The sequence below is a fragment of the Microcebus murinus genome, chromosome 12 (assembly GCF_040939455.1).
Source record: "Microcebus murinus isolate Inina chromosome 12, M.murinus_Inina_mat1.0, whole genome shotgun sequence".
Taxonomy (NCBI): Eukaryota; Metazoa; Chordata; class Mammalia; order Primates; family Cheirogaleidae; genus Microcebus; species Microcebus murinus.
This window is the reverse complement of record NC_134115.1, coordinates 6,622,032-6,647,979: the sequence shown is the minus strand read 5'-3', so window position 1 is coordinate 6,647,979 and position 25,948 is coordinate 6,622,032. Positions and strand designations below refer to the sequence as shown.

At 39.6% G+C, this 25,948-nt stretch overlaps 1 protein-coding gene across 4 annotated transcripts in view; it reads right to left on the bottom strand.

The window, feature by feature from the left end:
• PTPDC1 (protein tyrosine phosphatase domain containing 1) overlaps positions 1–25,948 on the bottom strand; it is an 86,182-nt gene that overhangs the window by 15,471 nt on the left and 44,763 nt on the right. Inside the window, exon 1 of one of the 4 annotated variants that reach the window (XM_012738511.3) lies at positions 298–24,822. The exons of 2 other annotated variants lie outside the window; for them this stretch is intronic. In XM_012738511.3, coding sequence (XP_012593965.1) covers positions 298–529 — 232 coding nt within the window. In that variant the 5' untranslated portion in view covers positions 530–24,822. Of the gene's footprint in view, positions 1–297; positions 24,823–25,948 lie in introns of those variants that run through there. One more of the 4 variants, XM_012738508.3, reaches the window with a different exon arrangement.

The window sequence follows — 25,948 nt, the reverse complement described above, 5'->3', positions numbered from 1 at the left end:
CTTTCGCATATAATAATCTCCACACGTATGAATAAGGAGAGGAAGAAACTGTAAAGGCAGAGCTTTTACAAGGGGATGAGTTTTGTTCAAAACTACATGATCATTAAAAACCACAAAACATTCCATCATTTTATCTCCTCTTACATATCCACTAAAGTACTTAGCATAACAAACAGTAAAAAGTATAACACAGAATTAATTGCCAATATTTACAAAGGTATAAACACAACATAGCCTAGTCACATTCCTTAAATTTAGATACAAAGGTGTGGCAATCAATAAGAAAGACAGCTTTACTTTTTCTCTCGGGGAAAGTTGGGCTCCCCTCGGCACGGCAGACTGAAGACACAGCCACCATCACCTGGAGGGAGGATGAGGACAAGAGCTTCGTGGCAGAGCTGGAGGCAGAGCCGCGCCGGGCCTGCTGCAGCCGCAGGACGGGGTCCGAGGTGGAATGCCGGCGGCCCTGGAGGAAGGCGCTGAGGAAGTGCACGGCCGAGGGCCGCCGGGGCGCGCCCTGCACGGGCATGGCACTGGGCTCCCGGGAGGCAAGAGCGGGCCGGGAGCAGTCAGCGCCAGCTCACTCAGTGAGGAAGTTAGGCTGAGGCAGGAGCACCGTTCTGTATGATCTAACAGCCATTCCGGATAGGCTGACTGGTTTCCATGGTGACAAACAAAGAAAGTACTGATTGATTCTCACTGAGTTCTCAACAGGAAAAATCCTATATGAACGGACTCTATTTTGGACAAATTGTTCAAATATAGGGATGAATAATATGCATTTTAAATAGCTAATTCCTAAATCGAGACTACTTTATTTTGTTTCTCAAACACACTTAAAAGATCTGATCACTTAAAGAATTACCTCCCCAATATTGTAATGAGTTTAGAAAAATGTCTTCATGATGCAAACACTATTTTTTACACATATATTAAAAGGTTTAAATTCTTTTATCCCTTTCACAGTCATTCTCTGGATATTATGAAAAAAATTCTCTTTCTACTCCTCTCTGGAACATGGTAGAAAAAAAGTGGGATATGTGGGACACCTTACAACATTATTAAAATATTCAATTTTCATAACCAACCCCCTCCATATTTTCTTAATAGAACTATTAAAGAAACACTTAGATAGAACAAATAAAGACATTTTTTAGAGCTGATATATTATCAGAAGACATTTAATCTCATATTTTTATTTTCAAAAATATGAAAACCCGATTCTTGGTTATACCTCTATTGGATACAGTAGCCAGGCCTCTCAAAAGCTCAAAAACACTATTCTCTGCCTTTTGTTGTAGTGGGGGAAAAAGAAGCTTCAACAATGTCCTGCCAGAGGCATATGAAGAAAAATTCATTAAGTAACACATTTATTTAAGGAACTGGATGAGGGGGAGGTTGGAACTCTTGAGGATAAAGGATATAAAGAAAACAAAAAGTGCAACAACCGCCAATGCACTCATTGTCCGCCTCCTCACTTGTTTATGTCAGGCTGCCACCGCGCTCGCTCTCTGTCTCTCTGCACAAACGGTATTTCAGTTGTGTGTGCACAGAAACAAACTACTGCACTGCCACAGATAAGGCTCTTTTCTGTTTTGTTTTAATGATTACTAAGGCTATAAGCAAGCTCCTTTTTAAATGCTACCCTCATCCTCCCAACAATATGCACTTTTGTCAAATAAGACAGGGACACAGAATCCCAAATGGTGCCCAAATTCTTATTCCATGTGTAGTATCATGCCCTAGTTTAGAATGTGGTAATGGAAAAAAAATCTTTTTAACGTCACCAATCCAGGAAGCACAGCTTTCCCGTTGGAGGAATGGTCTGAGGAATATTCTAGGCAAGGCCTTCAGGACCCTCAGGGCAACGGGAGCAACAGCTGCACAGAGGTCTGTGTGAGAGGAAAGCGAACCTGATGGCAGGAAGTCCTAAATGCTCAAACTAAGGAGTTGTGCATTTGCTGTCTGGGTACTGGGGGGTCTCAGAAGGTTTCCAGGCAGGTCTCTGTGCTTCCAAGTGGGTGGCATGTTAACACAGTCCTGGAGAGAGACAAGCCCACATGGGGGCCTGTGGATGGGCATGGCCAGCAGTCACATAGGTAGGGTATACTTCAGAGGTAGACTGCCATGGTGCTAGAGGACAGGGAGCTGGAGGTGATGCCCGACTCCAGCTTTAGTGAGTGGTGAGATTCTGCAGTTGGCAAAAACAGGAGTCCATGTGCAGAAGGTGGGAGAGAAATCAGCATGCTCCATTTGAGATGCAAAGTATTTAAGGTAGCAACTAGGAGGTCTTAGTCAGTGATGCATGGAGAAATGGCATTTAAGGACATCTACAGAGGAAACTCAAAAGATAATTTCATTAGATAAGGGGTAGGAGTTATTTGGATCAAGTTAATGAAGGGATGGTTTATATACTACTTCAAGAATAATTTCTGAGCTAACTTCAAATAAACACAGAACAACCGAGCTAACCCAAGTTACTACACAGTGACCCTGTGCTGTGTCAGTATCTAAGGAATTCAAGTCTAATGCCAACAGGCATCTGTAAGGTGTAAGCAACATGGCATGTTTGCTTGGTATTCCCAACAATAGGGCGCTGGGAATACACCCTGCATTGATCTGGCAGGTGAAGTGAAATTTGCCTGGACATGAGAGATGAGTGCATCAACTTCCCCACTTGTCTGAAAGGCTGCTCCAAAACTATTCCTTGGCAAAACGTCCAATTCACAGCACAATCTACTTTGTAAAACTAGTTTTATTTAAGCCACAAATAGCTTTACAATAGGAAAATGTACCTTCAGTCCCTGCCCAACATTCTCTCTTGGTTCCCTTTCTGTCCTTGTCCACATACATATGGATTTTCTGCTTATCTGTAATCATATTGCAAATACATTTTTCCTGTTTTTTTTCTTTCTCTAATCAGTAGAGGAACATTTTCCCATTTGCTTTTAAAAGTCTTCTCGCAATTTTCATTTAATGGAAGCACAATGATTAGGACACATCAACCTCATGCATCATACTTTACCTAATGAGTTCTTAGCTATTGGACATTTAGGCTATTATCAATGTTTTTTATTTAAAAGTAAGACAATACACATTTTCAGGACAAGAAATTTTTATATCTACGTTTCTTCTTTAATAAATTCCTAGGAATATCACTGGTGAGCAAAATTAATTTTGAAAGCTTGTATTTTTCAGTTCAGTCTACAAGTATTAAGATCCAAGTATGAAGAAGCTGAAAGAGTGAACATTTTTAGCAACTCAATGAATGCTTTTTCTGAAGTAAGAGAGAAATACAGCATTAAAATAAACATAAAGAAGACATCATCTCAGATAACTTTTTGAGCCAACTGTCTTTACTCCAAAAATTCCATTACCTCCATCACTTGTTGCTTTGTAAGCACACATTTTTATTTATAGCATGTGGCCAAAAAGCAATCACAAAAACAACTTTAAAGGGATTATTTCCCAATTCTTAGTTAGAATAAACAATTTTATACTTGTATCAAACTGGTTTCTCTTTTTATATTCTTTTCAAATACTTCTTATTTTATTAATGTTGTGAGTCAATTTTGTTAAATATACTACACTTGTGACTTCACACATCTGTAAGAAAGCATATTTGTTCAGCCACTTAAAAACTGATTAAAAAATTTACATTGGGTAAGCCCAGTCTATGCCTATTTTGTTAAGTGTTCTTATCATAAAAGGATGTTGAATTTAGTGAAATGCTTTTTCTGTGTCTACTGAGAGGGTCATATGGTCTTTGTTTTTGCTTCTGTTTATGTGGTGAATTACATTTATAGGTTTGCATCTCTGCATCTCTGGGATGAAGCCCACTTGGTTGTGCTGGATTATTTTTTTTGATAAGCACCTGGATTCGGTTTGCTAAGATTTTGTTGAAAATTTTTGCATCTATATTCATAAGGGATATTGTTCTGCAGTTTTCTTTTTTTGTTGCGTCCTTTCCTGGTTTTGGTATCAAGGTTATGTTGGCTTCATAAAATGTGTTGGGGATGATTCCATCCTTCTTAATGTTGTGGAATAATTTCTGCAAGACAGGCACCAGTTCTAATTTGTAGGTGTGGTAAAATTTGGGTGTGAAACCATCTGGTCTGGGACTTTTCTTTTTAGGAAGGTTTTTTATTGCTGTTTCAATTTCAGTACTTTATATTGGTCTGTTCAGAAATTCTATTTCTTCCTGGTTGAGCCTAGGGAGGCTGTGTGTTTCTAAAAATTTATCCCTTTCCTTCACATTTTCCACTTTATGTGGATAAAGGTTTTTGTAGTATTCATAGATGATATCTTGTATCTCTGTGGCATCAGTTGTAATTTCTCCTTTTTCATTCCTGATGGAGCTTATTATAGAGTTCTTTCTTTTCTGCTTTTGGTTAATCTAGCTAAAAGCGTGTCAATTTTGTATATTTTTTCAAAGAACCAGCTTTTTGTTTTATTAATCTTCCATATAGCTTTTTATTGTCAATTTCATTTAGTTCTGATTTGATCTTATTATTTTCATAATAATGAAATAATGGGTTTGGGGTCAGTCTGTTTATCTTTTTCCAGTTCTTTGAGATGATTGATTAGGTTGTCTATTTGTGATCTTCTGTATTTTGGATATAGGTATTTATGGAAATAAATTTTCCTCTCAGAACTGCTTTAGCTGTGTCCCACAGATTTTGATAACTTGTGTCTCCTTTGTCATTTAGTTTAAAAGAATCTTTTGATTTCCATCTTGATTTCCTCATTTATGAAATAATCGTTTGGCAGAAAGAAGGTTGTTTAGTTTCCACAACTTTGTGTAGAAATGAGAGTTTCTGTTAGGGTTAATTTCTAATTTTATTCCACTGTGATGTGAGAAGATGCATGGTATAATTTCTATTTTTGAAAAATTTTTGAGACATGTTTTGTGCCTAGGATATGGTCAATCTTAGAGAAGAATGTATACGAGAAGAACGTATATTCAGTGGTTTTGGGGTAGAATGTCCTGTCAGTCACGCCCATTTGTTCTAGATTTCTGTTTAAGTCCATTATTTCTTTGTTAATTTTCTGTTTGGAGGATCTGTCCTTTGCTGTGGGATGAATTATAAACTGCTAATAATGAATCATTTATACTCTCAGAAATAACATTTGAATTTTATTTAAAATCACCTACAGAAAAAAATAGAAGGGTTATCTTTAGATAAACAGGAACAGCAAGACTATTTTAATTTCCAGTTTATGTTTTATATGAAATAGAAAGTTTTAGAGTGAGAATAATTTTATGAAGGACCATGCTTTCAACAGACACACAAAGGTAAAGACTTTTCTTTATGGAGGCCACAGATAGCATCCTTAGAACTTTTCACTGACTTAAACTGTGTTTACATTTGGGAGCTCCTTTTCTCCTTTCTCCATGGTTATACCTTATTTGTCAGTCACAAAAACCAACCCTACTGTTGTTTTCCCACTTACCTGCTAACAACTGATCTATTTTTTCCCCCTCTGACAATGTATTTTCCTAAATACATAAGAAGAAAATTTTCAGTTTTCTATATTTCATAAGCATAAAGTCACATTTATTGTCTTATTCTTCTCCCCACTTCCAAATATGTTATCTCTAGAAAAAAGGCATGTTCCAAGAAAAAGTAGGAAAACAGTACAAAAGATAAGTCACCTGGCTAATCCTGAATTCCCCCAAGCTCCTGGAATCATGACCACCTACCTAACAGGCCTTTCTTGAAGTAGAAAGATAACAGGTACTGTGCTTGAGTCTCCAGACCATAACACTTTTGTGGCCACTGGACGATTTGCTGATGGGCCATCACGCAGAACAAAATTCAGAAAAATATTTAAGGAAATAAATGATATATTGGTCACCACAAACACAAAATTAGCTACACTTGTGATAAGCACAGGAAACACAACAAAGAAACCCACTAAACGGTACCAAAGATTACTCAGCCTTTTCCCCCTTAATTTCTACAAGTGGGTGGTTAAAACACATAAAAGCCTAAGCAGATCTGGAACACCAAGAACTTGTAATTTCCTTCTACACTCAAGATTTCAGAAAGGGCTCATTATTTCCTATTCAAAAAAACTCATACAACAACAGACCAAGAATGTAGTGGGTGCCCAGTGGGAGTGGGAGGGCCATCTATTTGCATTCTTAAGTCTGCAGGAGTTGCTTCCAGGAATTTGCTGCACAGTTGACTTTCCAGCTCCTGTTCTCTACTTTTCTTTCACTTCTCACAAGACAATTGACTATTCAACTGTTAGCTCAAAATGCTTTCTTTTCTGTCTTTCCTTCTTTTATTTTTTTAAGAGACAGGGTCTCATTCTGTTGCCTAGGCTGGAGTGCAGTGGCTCAATCATAGCTCACTGAAACCTCAAACTCCTGGGCTCCAACGATCCTCCTGCATCAGCCTCTGGAGTAGCTGGGACTACAGGCATGTGCCACCATGCCCAGCCTCAAAATGTTTTCTAATGTTGAGTCAAAATCCATTTCTCCATAAACATTGGTTCTAGTTCTTCCCTCCGAAAAAAAATAAGCATCTTTTTTACTTGTAAGGTTTTTAAAGACAGACTTCTCCAAAACGTTCCTTATTTGTACTAAATCTCAGTTTTTCAAACATTCCTAGTATATGTCATTATTTCTTGATCTTCTACCATAATTCCTCTCCTTCTAAGGGCACTTCTCTCTTCTTCACAGTTGAACCTCTAAACAGAGGTGACGGCATTTGCTGTCTCCACTTCTCAACTGTCTCATTCTTAGCCTATTCAGCTGGGGTCTTTGCCAAGGTCTCCAGTGACCTGTTTCAAAGTGGCCTCTTTTAGTTTTCATCTCTTTGAGTGCTCAGCAGCATGCAACACAACTGAAAGCTTTGGTTTAAGTTTTTAAATATATTTTTTAGAGGATTTTATTTTTTACTTTGAATCAATCTCAAACTTAGAGAAAAGTTACCAGTACAAAGAATATTTTTTTCTTGAATGGTTTGAAAGTAGCAGACATGCTGCCCTATTAATCCAAATAATTTAGTATATATTTCCCACAAAGACAATCTCCACAATTCCCTCAAATCAGAAAATTACAATCAAGACATTAATATTTTCCCTCTATTCCTCAGATCTCATTAAAGCTTCACAGATGACTCAAAATGTTGCTTAAAGTAAAAGGGTACAGTGCAGAACTATGTTATATTTAGTTGTCTTGTCTATTTTACCTTTTCACACTAGAACAAATTCCACAGTCTTTCCTCGACTTTGATGACCCTGAAGTTTTCGAAGAGTACAGGCCAGTTATTTTATTGAATATCTCTCAATCTGGGCATTTGTGTTTCCTCATGATTAAATTCAAGAAGCCCTGTTATTTATTAGTGAAGAATGGTATCTAGAAACCAATATCTGCTTGTTAGGTATGTATGCTCATTGCTATTAGGGTGTTATTGCTACCAGGCCCTCTTGGTGGACAGAACTAAAGAACACATGTATTATACACAGGCGTACACACTACCACACATTTACATTTATTTTTATGTATGTATACATACATACTGAAAACCAAGAGTTTACCCTGATAGTACCAATTTTAACCCAAGACCACAGGGTTCCTTCTAATTTCCCTCTTTCTACAACTATACCTATAATAATCACTCAGTGAGAACCCTGACTACCATTACTCCTAATGTATTTACCTATGTGACCAAGCCCTTGATGTGGAAGTGATCTCCATCGCTACCACCGCTCCCTCCTCTATGTAGATACCTCCCTCACCCCATCTGGACTCCAACACCTGAGCCAGGCTGCTGTAGACACCTACCTTGCTATGGATGCTCTCCTCACCCTGCCTATGTTCTACTATCCCATTCAGGGTCATGTTGACAAGTAAGAGCCCTTTTAACCTGACCCGAGCTCTGAGCCCCTGGAATGTTCTAACACTCTGGCCAGGTTACCCTCCCACACAGATGTTATCCTGCTCAGGCATCATCACTGCTGGGTGGGCTGCCCTTCCATATGGATTCCCTCCTCATCCTACTTGGCTTCTCCCAACTGCCCTCCTTCTACCTCATTTGTAGGTCAGAGATTCCACACTCAGGCTAGCCAAGAAGACCAGAAGCTACCATCTCTGCTCAGCTTGCAGAGCAGGGATATCACTCAGAAGTGGGCTACTCTCCCTGCTTCAAGCTCCAGAGCCAAGACTAGGACATTTTGGCTAGAGGGAGAAGCAAGCCTTAAACACAGAGAACTCTAATGCTCCCCCCCAAGATAGTATCTTTATCTGAAACATAATATGGGGAAGTTCAAGCCTAAAGATATTTTCAAAAACAATGGAGGTTTTGGTTTTACGCAATTAAGAAGCTCCTGGTAGCTCCACGAGAGCAAGAAACTAAACTGTACACTAACTGGCTTACCAGAGAGAATCAGGGAAAGAGACAACTAAGAAGTACTCTCTGGAGTAAGAACCAACCTCAAATATTGACCTCAAAAACGATCACTGCCCAAATTCAATTGGATCAGACTGTGGGGAAACAGATGCTCCAGGGCTTTGTAAAACACAACAGAATAATCAGTGGGCAACTAGTGGAACCCAAGAATTGGTATGCTAACAGTTGAGAGAGAGATAGCCAAGAAATTGGTGAAAGAAACAAAGAAAGAAAGCCCTGCTAAAATCACTGTCATCTCAGGGTCACTGTGTTTGCTTGGCCAAGGCCATGACAGGCTTCAAACTATGAAGAAAACTTCACTAAGACAGCCTAGTCAAGTTTCTGAGCAAACAGACAAGCAAACAACAACAAAAAAGCCTGGAGATGGGAGAGGGGAATCAGCTTCTAGAGGTGCTAAAATATGTCACCTAAAATGTCCAATTTTCAACAACAAAAAGGAGATATGGAAAGGAACAGGGAAGTCTGACCCATACAGAGGAAAAAAGAACAGTCAATAGAAACTACCTGAGAGGGCCCAGACAACATATCTACCAAAGATTTCAAAGCAGCCATTATTAGTATGTTCAAATAATTAAAAGGAAACTGTGCATAAAGAAGTAAAGGAAGCTAAGACAGTGTCTCATCAGATAGAGAATGTTAATAAAGAGACAATGAAAAATTCACTAGAGAGGCTCAAGAGCAGATTTGAAACAGTAGAATAATTAGAGAACTTGATGATAGACTGACAGAGATTATATACTCTGAAGAAGACAGAGAATAAAAAATGAAGAAAATGAACAGAGCCTCAGAGAAATATGGGATACCACTGCATGTACCAACATACTCTTCATGAATGTACCAGAAGAAGAGCAGAAAAAATATTAGAAGATATTAGAAAAAATAATGGCTTAAAACTTCCCAAATGTAATGAAAAAAATTAATCCCAGAAATTACATTTACATTAACAAATAACATTTACATCCCAGAAATTCAACAAACTTCAAGTATGATATACATAAAGAGATCCACATCAAGACATATCCTAGTAAAAATACTCAAAGAAAAAAATGACTCCTCATATACAAGGGAACCTCAATAAGATTAACAGTTGATTTCTCATCAGAAACAATGAAGACCAAAAAGCAGAGAGATGACATACTCAAAGTACAAAAGATAAAACATTGCCAACCAAAAATCATACATTCAGCAAGATTATCTTTCAAAATGAAGGGGAAATAAAGGCATTCCCACATAAACAAAAACCAGAGATTTTGTTGCTAGCAGACTCACCTTATAAGAAATCCTAAAGGAAGTCCTTCAGGTTAAAAGCAAGTTACCCAAGACTAATGTGAATCCTCATGAAAGAAAGGACACTAGTAAATTATAGAAGATAGTATATATTTCATATTAAATGTCCTGAAGAGGCATATCCATAGGTACAGAAAGTAGATTAGTGACTTCCAGAGACTAGGAAGTGGGTGGAATGGGAATTAACTGCTATGATATTGTGAAATATTATTATTGATCTGGTTTTTGTCCCTGTTTCCAGGTATATAACTTCTAAAATTCTTAGAATCTTCCATAATAAGTATCTTTCTGTATGCTAATGAACTGACTGGCAGCTGACAGCTCCTAGGTAGCTTCAGGATGGGGGCTGGTCATCAGAAAGACCAAGGCAGGATTAGAGGGTTAGGACTTTCAGCCCCAACTCCCAACCTCTGGGGAGGGGAAAGGGGCTGAAGGTTAAGCTGATCATCAATGGACAATGGTTTAATCAATCATGCCTACATAATGAAGCCTCCATAAAAACCCAAAAGGACACAGTTTAAAGAACTTCCAGACAGCTGAGCATGTGGAGGTTGCTGGAGGCTGTGGTGTTCCCAGAGAGGGCATGAAAGCTCTGTGCCACTTTTTCCATACTTCACTCTATCCATCTCTTCATCTGTATCCTTTGTAAAAGCCTTTATAATAAGCTGGTAAATATAAGTGTTTTCCTGAATCCTGTGAGCTGCTCCACCAAATTAAACCCAAGGATGGGGCTTTGGGAACCCTGATTTATAGCCGGTAGGTCAGAAGCACATGTAAAACAACCTAGGGCTTGCTGTTGGTATCAAAAGTGCAGGTGGAGTGGGGCAGTTTTGTGGGACTGAGCCCACAACCTGTGGGATCTGATGCTATCTCTAAGTAGATAGTGTTGGAATTGAATTGGAAGATATCCAGCTGGTGTCTGCTGCACAATTGATTACTTGTTTGGTGTGGGGGGAACCCCCTCCCCATACATCTAGCATCAGAAACATGGTATGTGAGTATAGTAGGAGAAACTGAGTTTGTTTATTCCTCTCTATTCTTAAGTCCTAATTGGTACAGGATTTCTTTTTGGTCTGATGAAAATGTTCTCAACTTAGATAGTAATGATGATTGCACTGCCTTGTGTATACAGGTAAAAGCACTAACTACTTTATAAGGGTGAATTTTATGGTATTTGAGTTATATCTCAACAATAAAAAATGTGCAAGTGATTTGAATGGGCATTTTTCCAAAAAAGATATAGTAATGGTTGATAAACACATGAAAAGAGGCTCAACTTCACTAGTTCCTAGAGAAATGCATATTCAAACCACAATGAGACACTACTTCACACCTACTAGGATGGTTATAATCAAAAAGTCAGACAACAAGTATTAGTGAAGATATAAAGAAATGAGAGCCCTCATACACTGCTGGTGGGTATGTAAATGGAGCAAACACTGGAAAACAGTCTGGCAGTTCCTCAAATGATTAAACAAAGAATTACCATATGACTCAGCCTTCTTCTCCTAGGTATATACTCAAGAAAAATGAAAACATATGTTCACACAAAACTTACACACAGATGTTCAAAACAGTATTACTCTTAATAGCCAAAAAGTGAAAACAACTCAAATGCCCATCACCTGATGAATGGATAAACAAGAATGTGGTATATCTATACAATGGAAAATAATTCAACCATAAAAAGGAAGCACTGACACATGCCACAATATGAATGAATCTTGAAATCACTACGTTAAGTAAACAAAGCAATAAAAAAAGACCATGTGTTGTATGATTCCATTTACATGAAATGTCAAGAAAAAGGAAATCTGCAGAGCAGAAATTAGACTGGGGGTTTCTGGGGCTAGTGGTGAAGGGGAAGATGAATGGGGGCTGGTGATTGCTAAAGAGTACAGGGTTTCTTTATGGGGTGATAATAATGCTTTAAAATTGATTAGTGTATTGGTTGCCTAGCTCTGTGAATACACTGAAAACTTTGGATTGCTATTTTAAATGGGTGAATTATCGTGAATTACACCCCAAAGAAGTTAAAGGGAATTTTCCCTTTCTCCTGCTACCCTTTATTTAAGAGATAAATCAAATGTCACTAGGCAGACTTCTGGTTCTGTCAAGGTAGAGTAGACCTATTTCCCCTAGTTTCTATGTCTTACAACTAAAAAACTCTTGGACACAATAGAGCAGACAAATATAGGAAGACTCTGAGTGGCGGAGCTGTCTAGGGACCTCAAGACTTGAGGAAAGATATGGTTGTGAGCGCCCTGGGATTCCTTTTTGCCTCCCATATACCCAAACAGGGTGCTGCAGAATCCTTCAACCCAAAACAAGCTGTAAGGAAAGCCTGCTCCCTGAAAATATCCATGCTACCCCAGTCAAAACCCATAAAAATGCCATATCATCTTCCACCCCACAATTTCAGAGGGGGTGAACAGGGATCTGATCACCTACCAAATGCTCCTGCTCTGCAGAAGAGGAAGTGGACTCTACTTCTCCCATCAGATGGTGTTACAGGGATAAACAGGAAGCTCTCTACATTCTCCCATTCAGACTCTTATCCTTTCTCACCCGTCCTCCACCCACTGCAACATGGAGAGCCATTTGAGTTGAGAAATTTGGTGGGCAGCCTCCTTTCCCCAGCTGGCATGTGCTCCAGCCCAAGGTTCCCACAGACAGTGGGACCCATGCCTTTCCCCTTGAGGACCTGCAGTGGACTCAGGGTTCCTGATCTGGGAGCTCCCTGCTGCTGGTGTGTCTCAGAGACATTGCCAATGGGTCACACATACAGGCTGAATCCCATGCTCCCAGGACTCAAGCTCATTGCTAGAGGACACAGGAGGGAGGCTTGAGAGATGGACTAGGGAGGTAGGAAGTCCACGTGGGTGGAACTGACAGGAGAATACTGTGGGGGTCCGAGATGTGAGTATCTGGGAGCCTATCCCCCGCCCCAAGCCACTGTTGGACTAGGATAGGGAAGATCTCAGGCCCTTGTGCCACAGCAACCAAGCACAATGTGTTTAGGCACCTGGGCTGTCTGTGAATTGTGGCCCCTCCATCACAAGCAGCCTTCCTGGTCTGGAGAGCCTGCTTTACCCTCCTCGCAGTAGTTTTACCATAGCAGCCCAGAAAACAACATTGGAGCCCTGATGAGGCTCAAAGCAGTGCTGGAGCTATAGTAGTGGACTCTACCCACAAGGAAATTGCCAAAATGACAGAAATGAAATTCAAAATATGGATGGCAAATAAGATTAATGGAATTGAAGAGAAAGTTGAAAACCAATAAAAAGAAGCCAAATAAGAAATTTCAGGAAATCAATGAAAAAACTGAAAAAGTTATTAGAGAGGTAGACAACATAAGAAAGGATATAATACAACTTAAAGAAAGGAAAGAGTCATTCAGGAAATTTCAAAACACAGAAGACAGCTTTAAAAACAGGCTAAACCAGGGAGAACAAAGAATCTCAGAGCTTGAAGTCAAGGCTTTCAAGATAACCCATTCATTCAAAGAGGCAGAGAAGAGTATAAAAAAGTCTGAGCAATCACTGAGAGACATGGGACTATGTGAAGCAAACTAACATTCGAATTATAGGTATCCCTGATGGCAAAGAATAAAGAGCTAAAAGCATGGAAAACTTATTTGAGGAAATTATTGAGAAAACTTCCCTGGTATTGCCAGAAATTTAGACATACAGATACAAGATGGACATTGAACACTGTGAAGATTCATAGCAAACAGGCTGTCTCCAAGACATATAGTAATAAACCTGGCCAAAGTGAAAATGAAGGAGAAAATTCTACAAGCAGATAGATGAAAGCATTAAATAACCTACAAAGGAAAAGCCATTAAACTAAACAGCAGACTTTTCAGTGGAAACATTACAAGCTAAAAGGGATTGCGGCCCCATCTTCGATTGATCTAAACAGAACAACTGCCAGCCTAGAATTTCATATCCTGCAAGACTTAGTTTCACAATAGATGGAGAAATAAAGTCTTTGCCAGACAAGCAAAAACTAAGGGAATTTCATGACCAGAGCTATTCCTCCGCATAAAATACTCAGAAGAGCGGTGTTTACAAATCAGCACAACAGATTCCTACCAGTGTAAATTCACCTTTAAAAATCCCCAAACTCACAACTCTCACAGAAAAATAGAACAAGAGGTAAAACAAATCAAAAAGGGAGGATCTTACAGGATGAACAGACTGACATCCCACATATCAATGCTATCAATGAATGCTAATGGACTGAATGCTCCTCTCAAAAGACATAAGCTGGCTGAATGGATGAAAAAACACAACCCAAAATCTTCTGTCTCTAGGAATCACATCTAAACCATAAGGATGCACACAGATTCAACATGAAAGGATAGAAAAAAATATTCCACACAAATGGAAATAAACAGAGAGCAGGTGTAGCCATTCTTATGTCAGATAAAATTGATTTTAAACCAACAAAGGTAAAGAAAGACAAAGAAGGTCATTATATAATGGTAAAGGGGATAATTCAACAAGAAGACATAACAATCCTAAATATATATGTGCCCAACACAGGAACTCCCAGATATATAAAGCAAATTTTACTAGAGCTAAGCAAAGAAATAAATAGCACCATTGTAATTGCTGGGGACCTCAACACCTCACCATCAGAACTTGACAAATCATCAAAGCAGAAAATAAATAAACAAACAATGGACTTAAAACAAACTCTAAATGAAATGGAACTAACAGACATTTAAAGAACATTCTACCCTAAAGCTACAAAATACACATTCTTCTCAGCAGCACATGGTAAATTCCCCAAGAATGATCATATTTCAGGCCACAAAACAGGACTCAACAAATTCAAAAAAATAAAAATCATACCATGTACCTTCTCAGACTATAGTAGAATAAAACAAGAAATCAATCACAAGAGAAACACTCAAACCTACACAAAGTCATGGAAATGAAAGAACCTACTCCTGAATGATTACTGGGTCAAGGATGAAATTAAGATGGAAATAAAAAATTCTTTGAATTGAACAACAAAGGGAACAAAAGCTATCAAAATCTATGGGACGCAGCAAAAGCATTCCTCATAAGAAAATTCATAGCCTTAAATGCCTACATAAAAAAAAAAAAGATCACAAATTAACAGCCTAATGTCATACCTCAGGAACTAGAAAAGAAAGGAAAAAACCAAACTCAAAGGCAGCAGAAGAAAAGAAGAGGGCAGAACTAAATGAATTGGAAAATAAAACAAAACAAAAAACACGATATAAAGGATTACCAAAACAAAAAGTTGGTTCTTTAAAAATATAAATAAAATCAACAGACCTCTTGCTAGATTAACCAGGAATAGAAGAGAAAGGATCCAAATAAACTCAATCAGAAATGAAAAAGGTGACCACAGCTGCTAGCACAGAAATATAAAGCAATATCCATGGATACTGTGTAAATCTCTAAAGCACATAAGCTAGAGAACATATAGGAAATGGAAAAGTTCCTGGAAATACACAATTTCCTGAGACTCAACTAGACAGAAAGAGAACTCCTGAACAGACCAATAACTGTGAGATTGAAACAGTAATAAAAAAAACCTCCCAACAAAAACATACCCTGGATCAGATAGTTTCACAGCTGAAGCCTATCAGACCTACAAAGAAGAACTGGTACCCATAATAGAGAAATTATCCCATAATATTCAGAAGGGGGGACTACTCCTCAATTTATTCTACAAAGCCAGTATCATCTTGATACCAAAGCCAGGAACAACACAACAAAAAAACTACAGACCAATATCGCTTATGAATATACATGCAAAAATCCTCAATAAAATACTAGCAAACCAAATTCAATAGCACATCAAAAAGATAATACAGCATGACCAAGTGGGCTTTATCCCAGGGATGCAAGGATGGTTCAACATAAGTAAATCAATAAACATGATTCACCTCATAAACAAAAACAAAAACCATATGATCATCTCAACAGATGGAGAAAAAGCACTTAACAAAATCCAGCACCCTTCATGATAAAAAATCCTCAACAAACTAGGCATAGAAGGAACATATCTCAGAATTATACAAGCCATACATGACAAACCCACTGGCAACATCACACTAAATAGGGAAAACCTGACAGCATTCCTCCTAAGAACTGGAACAAGACAATGATGCCCACTGTCACCACCTTTCTTCAACATAGTGCTGGAAGTCCTAGCCTGCTACAGCAATCAGGCAAGAGAAGAAATAAAGGGTATCCTTATCGGGAAAGAGGAGGTCAAACTATTGCTCTTTGCTGTAAAACAATCTTGTATCTAGAAAACCCTGGAGATTCCACCAAAAGTCTCCTAGAATTGATAAATTCAGCAGAGTCTCGGGATAGAAAAATCAATGTACAGAAATCAGCAGCATTTATATATACTAATAACAGTCAAGCCAATAGTAAAATCATAGACTCAAAACTATTTACAATAGCTACAAAGAAAATAAAGTACCTAAGAATACACTTAACCAAGAAAGTAAAAGATCTCTACACAGAGAACTATGAAACTCTGAGGAAAGAAATTGCAGAGTATACAAAGAAATAGAAAAACATATTGTGCTCATGGATAGGTAGAATCAACATTGTTAAAATGTTCACACCACCCAAAATGATTTACAAATTCAATGCAATCCCTATCAAGTTACCAAAGTCACACTTCACAGATCTAGAAATAATAATTCTACACCTTGTTTGGAACTAGAAAAGAGACTGAATAGCCAAAGCAATCTTAAGCAAAAATAACAAATCTGGAAGCATCACATTACCAGATTTCAAACTATACTACAAGGCTATCATAATCAAAACAGCATGGCTATTTGTACAAAAACAGAGACATGAGCCAATGGAACAGAACAGAGAACCCAGATATAAAACCATTTACTTACAACCAACTGATCTTTTTTTTTTTTTTTTTTTTTTTGAGACAGAGTCTCGCTTTCTTGCCTAGGCTAGAGTGAGTGCCGTGGCGTCAGCCTAGCTCACAGCAACCTCAAACTCCTGGGCTCAAGCAATCCTCCTGCCCCAGCCTCCCAAGTAGCTGGGACTATAGGCACGAGCCACCATGCCCGGCTGATTTTTATATTATATATATTAGTTGGCCAATTAATTTCTTTCTATTTTTTTTTTTATGGTAGAGACGGGGTCTCGCTCAGGCTGGTTTTGAACTCCTGACCTTGAGCAATCCGCCCGCCTCGGCCTCCCAGAGTGCTAGGATTACAGGCGTGAGCCACCGCGCCCGGCCAACCAACTGATCTTTTTTTTTTTTTTTTTTTTGAGACAGAGTCTCGCTTTGTTGTCCAGGCTAGAGTGAGTGCCGTGGCGTCAGGCTAGCTCACAGCAACCTCAAACTCCTGGGCTCGAGCGATCCTGCTGCCTCAGCCTCCCGAGTAGCTGGGACTACAGGCATGCACCACCATGCCCGGCTAATTTTTTATATACATATCAGTTGGCCAATTAATTTCTTTCTATTTATAGTAGAGACGGGGTCTCGCTCTTGCTCAGGCTGGTTTTGAACTCCTGACCTTGAGCAATCCGCCCGCCTCGGCCTCCCAGAGAGCTAGGATTACAGGCGTGAGCCACCGCGCCCGGCCAACCAACTGATCTTTAACAAAGCAGACACAATGTACAATGGGAAAAAGAAGCCCCATTCAATAAATGGTGTTGGGAAAACTGGATAGCCACATGCAGAAGAATGCAAAGGACCCCTACTTCTCAACACTCACAAAAATTAATTCAAGATGGATAAAATACTTAGTTCTAAGGCATAAAACCATAAGAATTCTAGAGTAAAGTGTAGGGAAAAGTCTTCTATATATTGGCCTAGACAAACAATTTATGACTAAGAACTCAATGGCAATCATGGCATTAATAAAAATTAATAAATAGGATTGGATTAAACTAAAAAGTTTCTGCACAACTAAGAAAATAATCAATCGAACAAATAGACAACCTACAGAATGGGAGAAGATATTTGCAACCCACACATCTGATAAAGGGTTAACAACAAGAATTTACAAAAGAACTCAAGCAAAGCAACAAGAAAAAAAACCCTATTAAAAAATGGGCAAAAGACATGAAAAGAAGCTTCTCAAAAGAAGATAGACGAATGGCTAATAAACTTATGAAAAGAGGCTCAACAGTACTAATCATCAGGGAATTGTAAGAAAAAAAAAAAGGAATTGTAAATTAAAACCACAATGAGATAATCACCTTACCCCAGTTAGAATGGCTCCATTAAAAAGTCCAAAACCAATAGATGCCGGTGTTGATGCACAGAGAAAAGAACACTTGTACACTGTTGGTGGGACTGGAAATTAGTGCAGCCTCTATGGAAAACAGTTTGGAGATTCCTCAAAGAACTAAAAGTAGACCTACCATTTGATCCAGCAATCCCACTATTGGGTATTTATCCAAGGGAAAAGAAGACTTTTCATAAAAAGACACCTGCACTTGAATGTTTATTGCAGCACAATTCGCAATTGCAAAGATGTGGAAGCAAGTCAAGTGACCATCAATTCATGAGTGGATTAACAAAATGTGGTATATGTATACCATGGAGTACTACTCAACCATAGAAAAAGATGAATTAATACTGTTTGCAATAATCTGGATGGAACTAGAGACCATCTTCCTAAGTGAAGTATTTCAAGAAGGGAAAAACAAACACCACATGTACTCACTATTAAATTGGAACTAACCGATGAGCACACATGTGCACAAAGGGAAGTAAAACTCAGTGGAAATCAATCACAGGTGAGGGATGAGGAGGGGAAGGGATTAAACCAACTTAAGGGGTACTATGAACACTATTTGGGTGACAAGCACACCTATAGCCAGGACTCAAACATTGCAAAAATGATCCATGTAGCCTACAACATTTGTACCCCCACAGTATTCTGAAATTCTAAAAAAATACATAATGGACATCAATGCTTAGAAAGGTGGGGCAGGATTAAATAAATAAATAAATAAAAGAGAATGTTAAAAAAAATCACAAATTAATGAAATTAAAAACAGGAAAACAACAGTGAAAGTCAGTTGAAACAAGAAGCTGGGTCTATGAAAAAAATTAATAAAATTGATAAACCTCTAGGAAAACTGATAAAAAGAAAAAAAGAAAAGACCCAAATTACCAATATCAGGAATGAAACAGGGGCTATTACTACAAATCTGGCATCCATAATAAGGAAGTAGTACAAACAACTTTATGCTCATAATTTGACAACTTAGAAGAAACATATCAATTCCTCAAACATTGCAAACTAACAAGACGCAACCAAGATGAATGAGCCAACTTAAATAGTCCTATAAAATTAAAGAAATTGAACTGATAAACGAAAAGCTCCCATAGGCATCCGCCTGGGCTCCGGGCGCTGTGCTGGGGCGGAGGGCGCCGGGTGTCTCCCGAGAGTTTGGGCGGTTCCCTCGCGGAAGGCGGCGGGCGCCGCACTGGACTGCAGATGTCGCGCTTGGAGAGCACGGGGCGGCCTCCGGCTTTTCCACACACCAGCGCTGCCAGGCTGGCGTCAAGACCCGCTCGGGTGCCGACTCGGCGAGTCTGGGGTTGCTCCCCTCACTGTGCTTTTAAAATCTCCTTGGGTGACTCTGGTGCTCAGCCAAGGCTGAAATGCAGGCTGCCGCCTCAGGCCCCGCAGAGCTGGAAAGGTGTCGGAGCTGGACCTCTTGTGGCCCCCTTGGTGTCTGAGTCACCCCGAGGCTTGTCAGGGCACAGGAAGGGTCGTCAGCTTGGCAAGTCCAGGTTTTTTGTAAGCTCCCCCTCAGCAAATCTGGGGTTGGAGAACGGACATGGGCCTTCCAAAAACTAGATGTCAGTTGACCATCAAGGGCGGACATTTACTCCCTCCCCACAGACGTCCGCTGGGGAAGAAATGCGGTTGGGCGACTGCTCGGGGAGTTTGACGAGACCAGGGCAGCTGGGATGTCGCTGGTGAGGACTGACGGGCGAGTTCCTGAGTCGGATGGATCTGCCTGCTCTGCTCGAGGAACCAGGCTGCGTTCTTACTGCACTCTGGCACAGTCATCCCTGCAGAGTTCTGAGGATGGTTGTTCAGGTCACTTAGGACTTGACCAGATATCTGGGTTTCTTTTATACGCCGTTTATTAGGGTAGTCTGTTTTAACTAATGGCAGAGCTCATCTATTGCAGTGATTTTAAATTTGGAGGCTTTTAGAATTTTTTCCTTATTCCTAAATTCTGAGAATATTTTACAGCAGCCCCATATATGAAATTATGGAATCTCTTTTTTGTTTCATTAACAGTTTTTTCAGGTATAATATGTATACCATAAATTCACCTGTTTTAATTGCAGGATTCTATGATTTTTAGTGTATTTACAGAGTTGTGCGACCATCTATTTTTTTTTTTTCTGGTAATTAACTTCTACTTTACCATTCTTAAAGTTTGCATAAATGGACACATTAAGGTACAAACTTAACATACAATATAATGATATAATAATATACAGGTATTATAAGGACTTTAGAACACATACTCTCATATTGTGAGGTACCCGAACAAGGGAAGTTAAAAGGAAAATTGAAGCAAATGTGTCTGGTAAATTGCAGGTAGTGAATCTTTTATGTCTTATAGTACCAAATAGATATTGACTATCACCTTTCATATGTGTTGAGGAAGATGGCATAAACCCCATTTTACAGGTAGGGCAATAGACTTTGAAGAATAATATACCCTAAGGGATGCTTCATCTCTAAATCTATTGCCTTTACCTTCTCAACAAGCTAGTTTTCAGCTATAATATCTATGTGTGAGTTATAAAAGCCATTCATTGATTGAGCAAATAATTACTGAGTGGCCACTGTGTGCCAACAACACTGCTTTATATGCCAGAGATACCCTAGTAAACCAGCAAAGTTTCTGCCCTCAGGTCACATTCTATTAGGAGAGATGATGATCAAGTAAAGAAATATATACTTTGATTTTAGAGATTGAGACATGCCATATTTTAAAAATTGGCAAGCTAAGAGGATAGAGAATAATGGTGAGAAGCAGGGAAGTGTTGTTTCAAAAATGTAGTAAGAGGTTTCTAGTCATCTGACTGTAGCAAAACCTGAATAAAGAAAGGAGAAGGTTTGGAGAGTAAGAGAAAGAAAGCAAGGTTTTGGTTTGAGCAGCTGAAAAGATGGAACTGCCATTTACTGAGCTGAAGTAAGGTAACACTGTGGAAGGACCAGGTTTTGGAGGTATGATTATGAATTCAGTTTTAGATGTTTATAGATGTCTCTTAGACATTCAAGTGGAGAATTCATATTTAAATCCATGAGATTGGATGAGATCCTGCCAAGGGTATGAGTAGGTAGAAAGGGGACCAAGGAATGATACCTAGAACCCTTCAATATTTAGAATACAGGCAGACAAGAGGAACCAGGAGGGAAGATTGAAAAGATTACAGTGTGTTATGAGGAAAATCCCAAGAGTAGCCTGCCTTAGAAGACAAGTGAAGGATGTGTTTCATGGAAAAAGGGGTCATTAATTCTGTCAGATGTTACAAATTGGTCAAATAATATAAAGAATGAAACTGACCTTTCACAGAGAATAGAAAGATAAAATATTTTTATTTAAATGCTTATAATGGCAGTTGCTAGGAAAAAATGTGTATCTTTTTTGCAGAGGCTCCATTTTTATCATCTTTTTGAGGAATAATTTCAAAATATCTATTAAAAATTCAAATGTGTGCTTTCTTAGACCTTGTAATTCCACTTCTAGGAACTTATTTTGGGGTAACATTTACATATGAACAAGGATATGTATAAAAGTGTTCATCACAGCATTGATTTCAACAGTAAAAAAACAATAAAACCTCTATCAGGATGGATGAAGTTGTTAAAGGACCAGTGGATATGTATAGACATGTAAAATAGCTTTCACACATTGTTAAGTGACAAGTCAGATTATGCAATAAAGTATTTTAAAAAAACCTCCCATAAATGAAATTTCCAGGTTTACATGACCTCATTGGAGAATGCTACAGAACATTTAAAGAATAGGCACCAATTTTATACAATGTCTTCCAGAAAATAGAAGAGGAGGAAACATTTTCCAAACCCCTTTATGAGACTAAGATTACCTTGATACCAAAAGGAGATATAGATAGTACAAAAAAAGAAAACTATAGTCCAATGTCTCTCCTGAATTCAGGCAAAAAGTCCTCAACAAAATATTAGCAAATCAAACCCAGAAATGCATAAAAAGAATTATATACCATTACCAAATAACATTTATTACAAAATAAAACTTATATAAAGCTAGTTTAAACATTCAAAAATCAATCAATATAACCTACAACATCAACTGGCTAAAGAAGAAAAATCATATGATTATTTTTATTGACACAGAAAAAGCATTAGATAAAATCTAACACCCATTCATGATAAAAACTCTCAGTAAGTTAAGAATGGAGGGGAACTAATTAAACTTGTTATAGAAAACTTACTGCTAACATTATACTGAAAGGTAAAAAGACTGAATGCTTTCCTCCTAAGATCAGAAACTAGACAAAGACATATGCTCTTATGATTTTTAGTCTGCTTAGTAGAAGAACTAGGCCATTACAATAAAGCAAGAAAAAAAAATAACAGCAAATGGATTGGAAATGAAACAAAGTTGACCTTATTTGCAGATAACATGATTGTTTATATAAAAAACCCTAAAGAATCTCCAAAAACCTCCAATAACTGAAAGTGAGTTCAGCAATGTCTTAGAGTACAAGGTCAACACACAAAAGTCAACTGCATTTCTACATACAAACAAAAAAATTACACGTGGAAACTGTAATTAAAAACACAATACCAGTACAATTACTCCAAAGTAAATGAAATACTTAAGTATAAACTAACAAAACATATATGGATCTTTATGCCAAAGAGTAAAGAAATCACAGCCCAAATAAAATGGAAAGACATAGTGTGTTCATTAAATGGAAGACTCAACATAGTAAAATGGCAATCTCCTCAAATCAATTTATAGGTTTAATTCTTACCTGCATGTGAATGTATAATTATCTCAATACTTTGATTAAAGATGTATATATAATCAAGGAAAAATGCCACTAGGCAAGTGCAGGCAAAGATCATCTAACAGAGGTCAGGGCCAAGGCAGGGAAGGCAACTGGTAGGGTGTATGATATGGGGCGTGGCAGGGTATGAGTCTCAAGTATAGAAAAGAGCTGAGTTGGGTGATGGCCAGGCAGAGTTGGGGGACTGACTAAGAAAAGGAGGGCTGATGAGAGAAGATGGCGGATGAGAAACACCACCAGTCAGAGGGTCTCTGCAGAAAAGACAGATTCTAGCAGAAATTAGAAGCAAGAAGCAAGAAGACGAGCCCACATCGGATGAGGGTCGGAAGGAGGAGTACCTGAGACCACAGGAGACTCCACAGGAGGAGGTCAAGGAGGAGAACTGGAACTGGGACCCCCGGAGCAGCCCGGAGACCAGCGGGAAGTGTAGGTGGATAGGCCGTTTCCCCTCCCCTACATCCCGGACTGCTGGTGGGCTCCCCAGCGAGTGGAGAGACCTGCGGACACCATCCCAGCGATGGCCGCTGCCAGTGAGCAGTGAGCCAGTAGCGGACGCAGCACCAGGCTCCCAACTCCCTCGGGGCACCTCCGTGTGCACAGACCCCAGCCACGTGGAAGACGCCATATTGCCTCCTCCTCCTCTCCCCCGACCCTACCCACGGCTTCCCAGAGAGACAATACAGCCACCAGCCGGAGGCACCTACAGCGAATGGGACCTTCCCTTTTGGGGCCCTACAGCTGACTAAAGGGAACTCAGACTGTGAGCTCCCTACCCACCAGCCCTCCCAGGTGCTGCTGGCACGGTGATCCCAGAGACGGGGCAGACCCTGAGGTTGAGAGACATAGACCCAGCGTGGGCTCCCTGTGGGTGAATTGGGACTGGCACTGCTCTCCCTGGCGGGGAAACAGTTTGAACTCTGGGACCCAGAGGTCAAACCTGCAGACCACATCCCGTGCACCCAGGTCTCCCATTGCCTGGGGCACAGAAAGGATATTTGTGAACAGCCTACGGAGGTGTGTGTGCCTTCAGGGGCAGATCAGCAGCCTAGAGGGCAACCCTCCTTCCAAAAGGAGGCCGTATGCCCAGCCCAGGTGGCGTTTCTGCACAGGGAACCTCCCCGCCGGCAGCACAGCGAGGGGAGGCCTGGTGGCGTGTAGTCTGGCCTGCTGGCAGAGGCCCAGGAGTAGCCGCGGAGTTGGGGAGGGTGGAAAGAAGCCAGGCCCGCTCCAGACTGCAAGTCTCAGACAGCCCCACCCCCACACGCAGACTCTCTGGCTGAGCAGGGCCATTCCAGCCCCTCCCTGACAGCTTTTCCTGGAAGCAGAGCACAGAACTTTGACCCCTGCTAACGACATTGGTGGTGCCTGAGGGCAGGCTTACCCAACACAGCTCCGCCCAGACTCACTCCTAGACCAGCCCTCACTGAAGGGGAGAAAAGGACAGACCTGGAAGTCCCAGGGCCCCACCCACCACCTGAGGCATTAGAGTTCTCTCTACAGGAACAAGAGCTGATAACAGGACATAAAAACAACAGCATAGCCTGTTCCTCCAAGCAAGCGCCACCTACTGACAAGGAGAGCATCCTGCATACCCTTTTAATGACACCTACTGACTCATTATACAGGGTGGTCAAATCTCACCCACAGACAACACCTATGGGCTCAGAAACTAAACAAGGTGTGTGAATACCCAAACAAAAACCTAAAGGAAAGAAACAACAACTGATGGACATGGGAAGAAATCAGCGAAGGAACTCAGGAAATATGAATAACCAAATGGAAAACACCCACCCCAAAGAGGAGCACCAGCCCCCTAGAAACACGCACCAACCAAAATCAGGCAACCAAAATGACAAAAGAGGAATTTCGTGTGTGGATCATAAGAACACTCACCAACCTGCAAGAACAACTCAATAACCAACACAAAGAAACCACAAAAAGCCTCTAGGATCTGGGAAAAAAGTTCACTAAAGAAATAGACACAATGAAGAAAAGTTTAACCGAACTCCTGGAAATGAAGAATCAATTCAGGGAACTACAAAATACAGTGGAAAGTCTCAAGAACAGGGTAGATCAAACAGAAGAAAGAATCTCAGAGCTTGAAGATAACACCCTCCAATTAAATAAATCAGTCACAGAAATAGAGCAGAGAAACAAGAGAAAAGAGCAAAGCCTACAAGATATGTGGGATTATGTGAAGAAACCTAATGGGAGGGTCATAGGGTTACCAGAAGGGGAAGAAGACAACACTCACGGGTTGGACAAGCTATTTGAAGATATAATAGAGGAAAATTTCTCAGGCTTGCTCAAAATCTCAATATACAACTTCAAGAAGCTCAGAGGACCCCTGGGAGATTCAATGAAAACAGGAAGACATCACGACATACAGTCATCACACTGACCAAAATATCAACTAAAGAGGCCCTTCTAAGAGCTGTAAGACGAAAGAAGCAAGTAACATACAAGGGAAAGCCAATTCGAATAACACCAAACTTCTCTAATGAGACTTTACAAGCAAGGAGAGACTAGGGCCCCATTCTCATTCTTTTGAAACAAAACAATGCCAAGCCTAGAATCTTATTCCCTGCAAAACTAAGCTTCGTATATGAAGAAGAAATAAAGACATTCTCAGACAAGCAAAGGCTCAGAGAATTCACCAAGACAAGACCAGCCCTACAAGAAGTACTCAAAACAGCGTTCCGCATGGAACATCATAATAATAACCCACGAATATAAAAACAACCAAAACCCAAAGATTAAAGGCCAGATATTACAATGGCTCAAGACAAAAATCATAGCAACAACATCCAACCCAACAGATGAACAGTAATCAACCTTACCTATCAGTTCTCTCAATAAATGTGAATGGCTTAAACTCTCCACTCAAGAGACATAGGCTGGCTGAATGGATAAGAAAATACAGACCAAGTATATGCTGTCTTCAGGAAACACATCTAACCTGCAAGGATGCACACAGACTAAAAATAAAAGGGTGGAGATCAGTATTCCAAGCAAATGGAAACCAAAAGAAGGCTGGTGTGGCAGTTCTAATTTCAGACGTTTTAGTTTTTTAAACCAACAAAAGTAGTGAAAGACAAAGAGGGTCATTATATAATGGTGAAGGGCACAGTTCAACAAGAAGAGATAACAATTTTTAATAT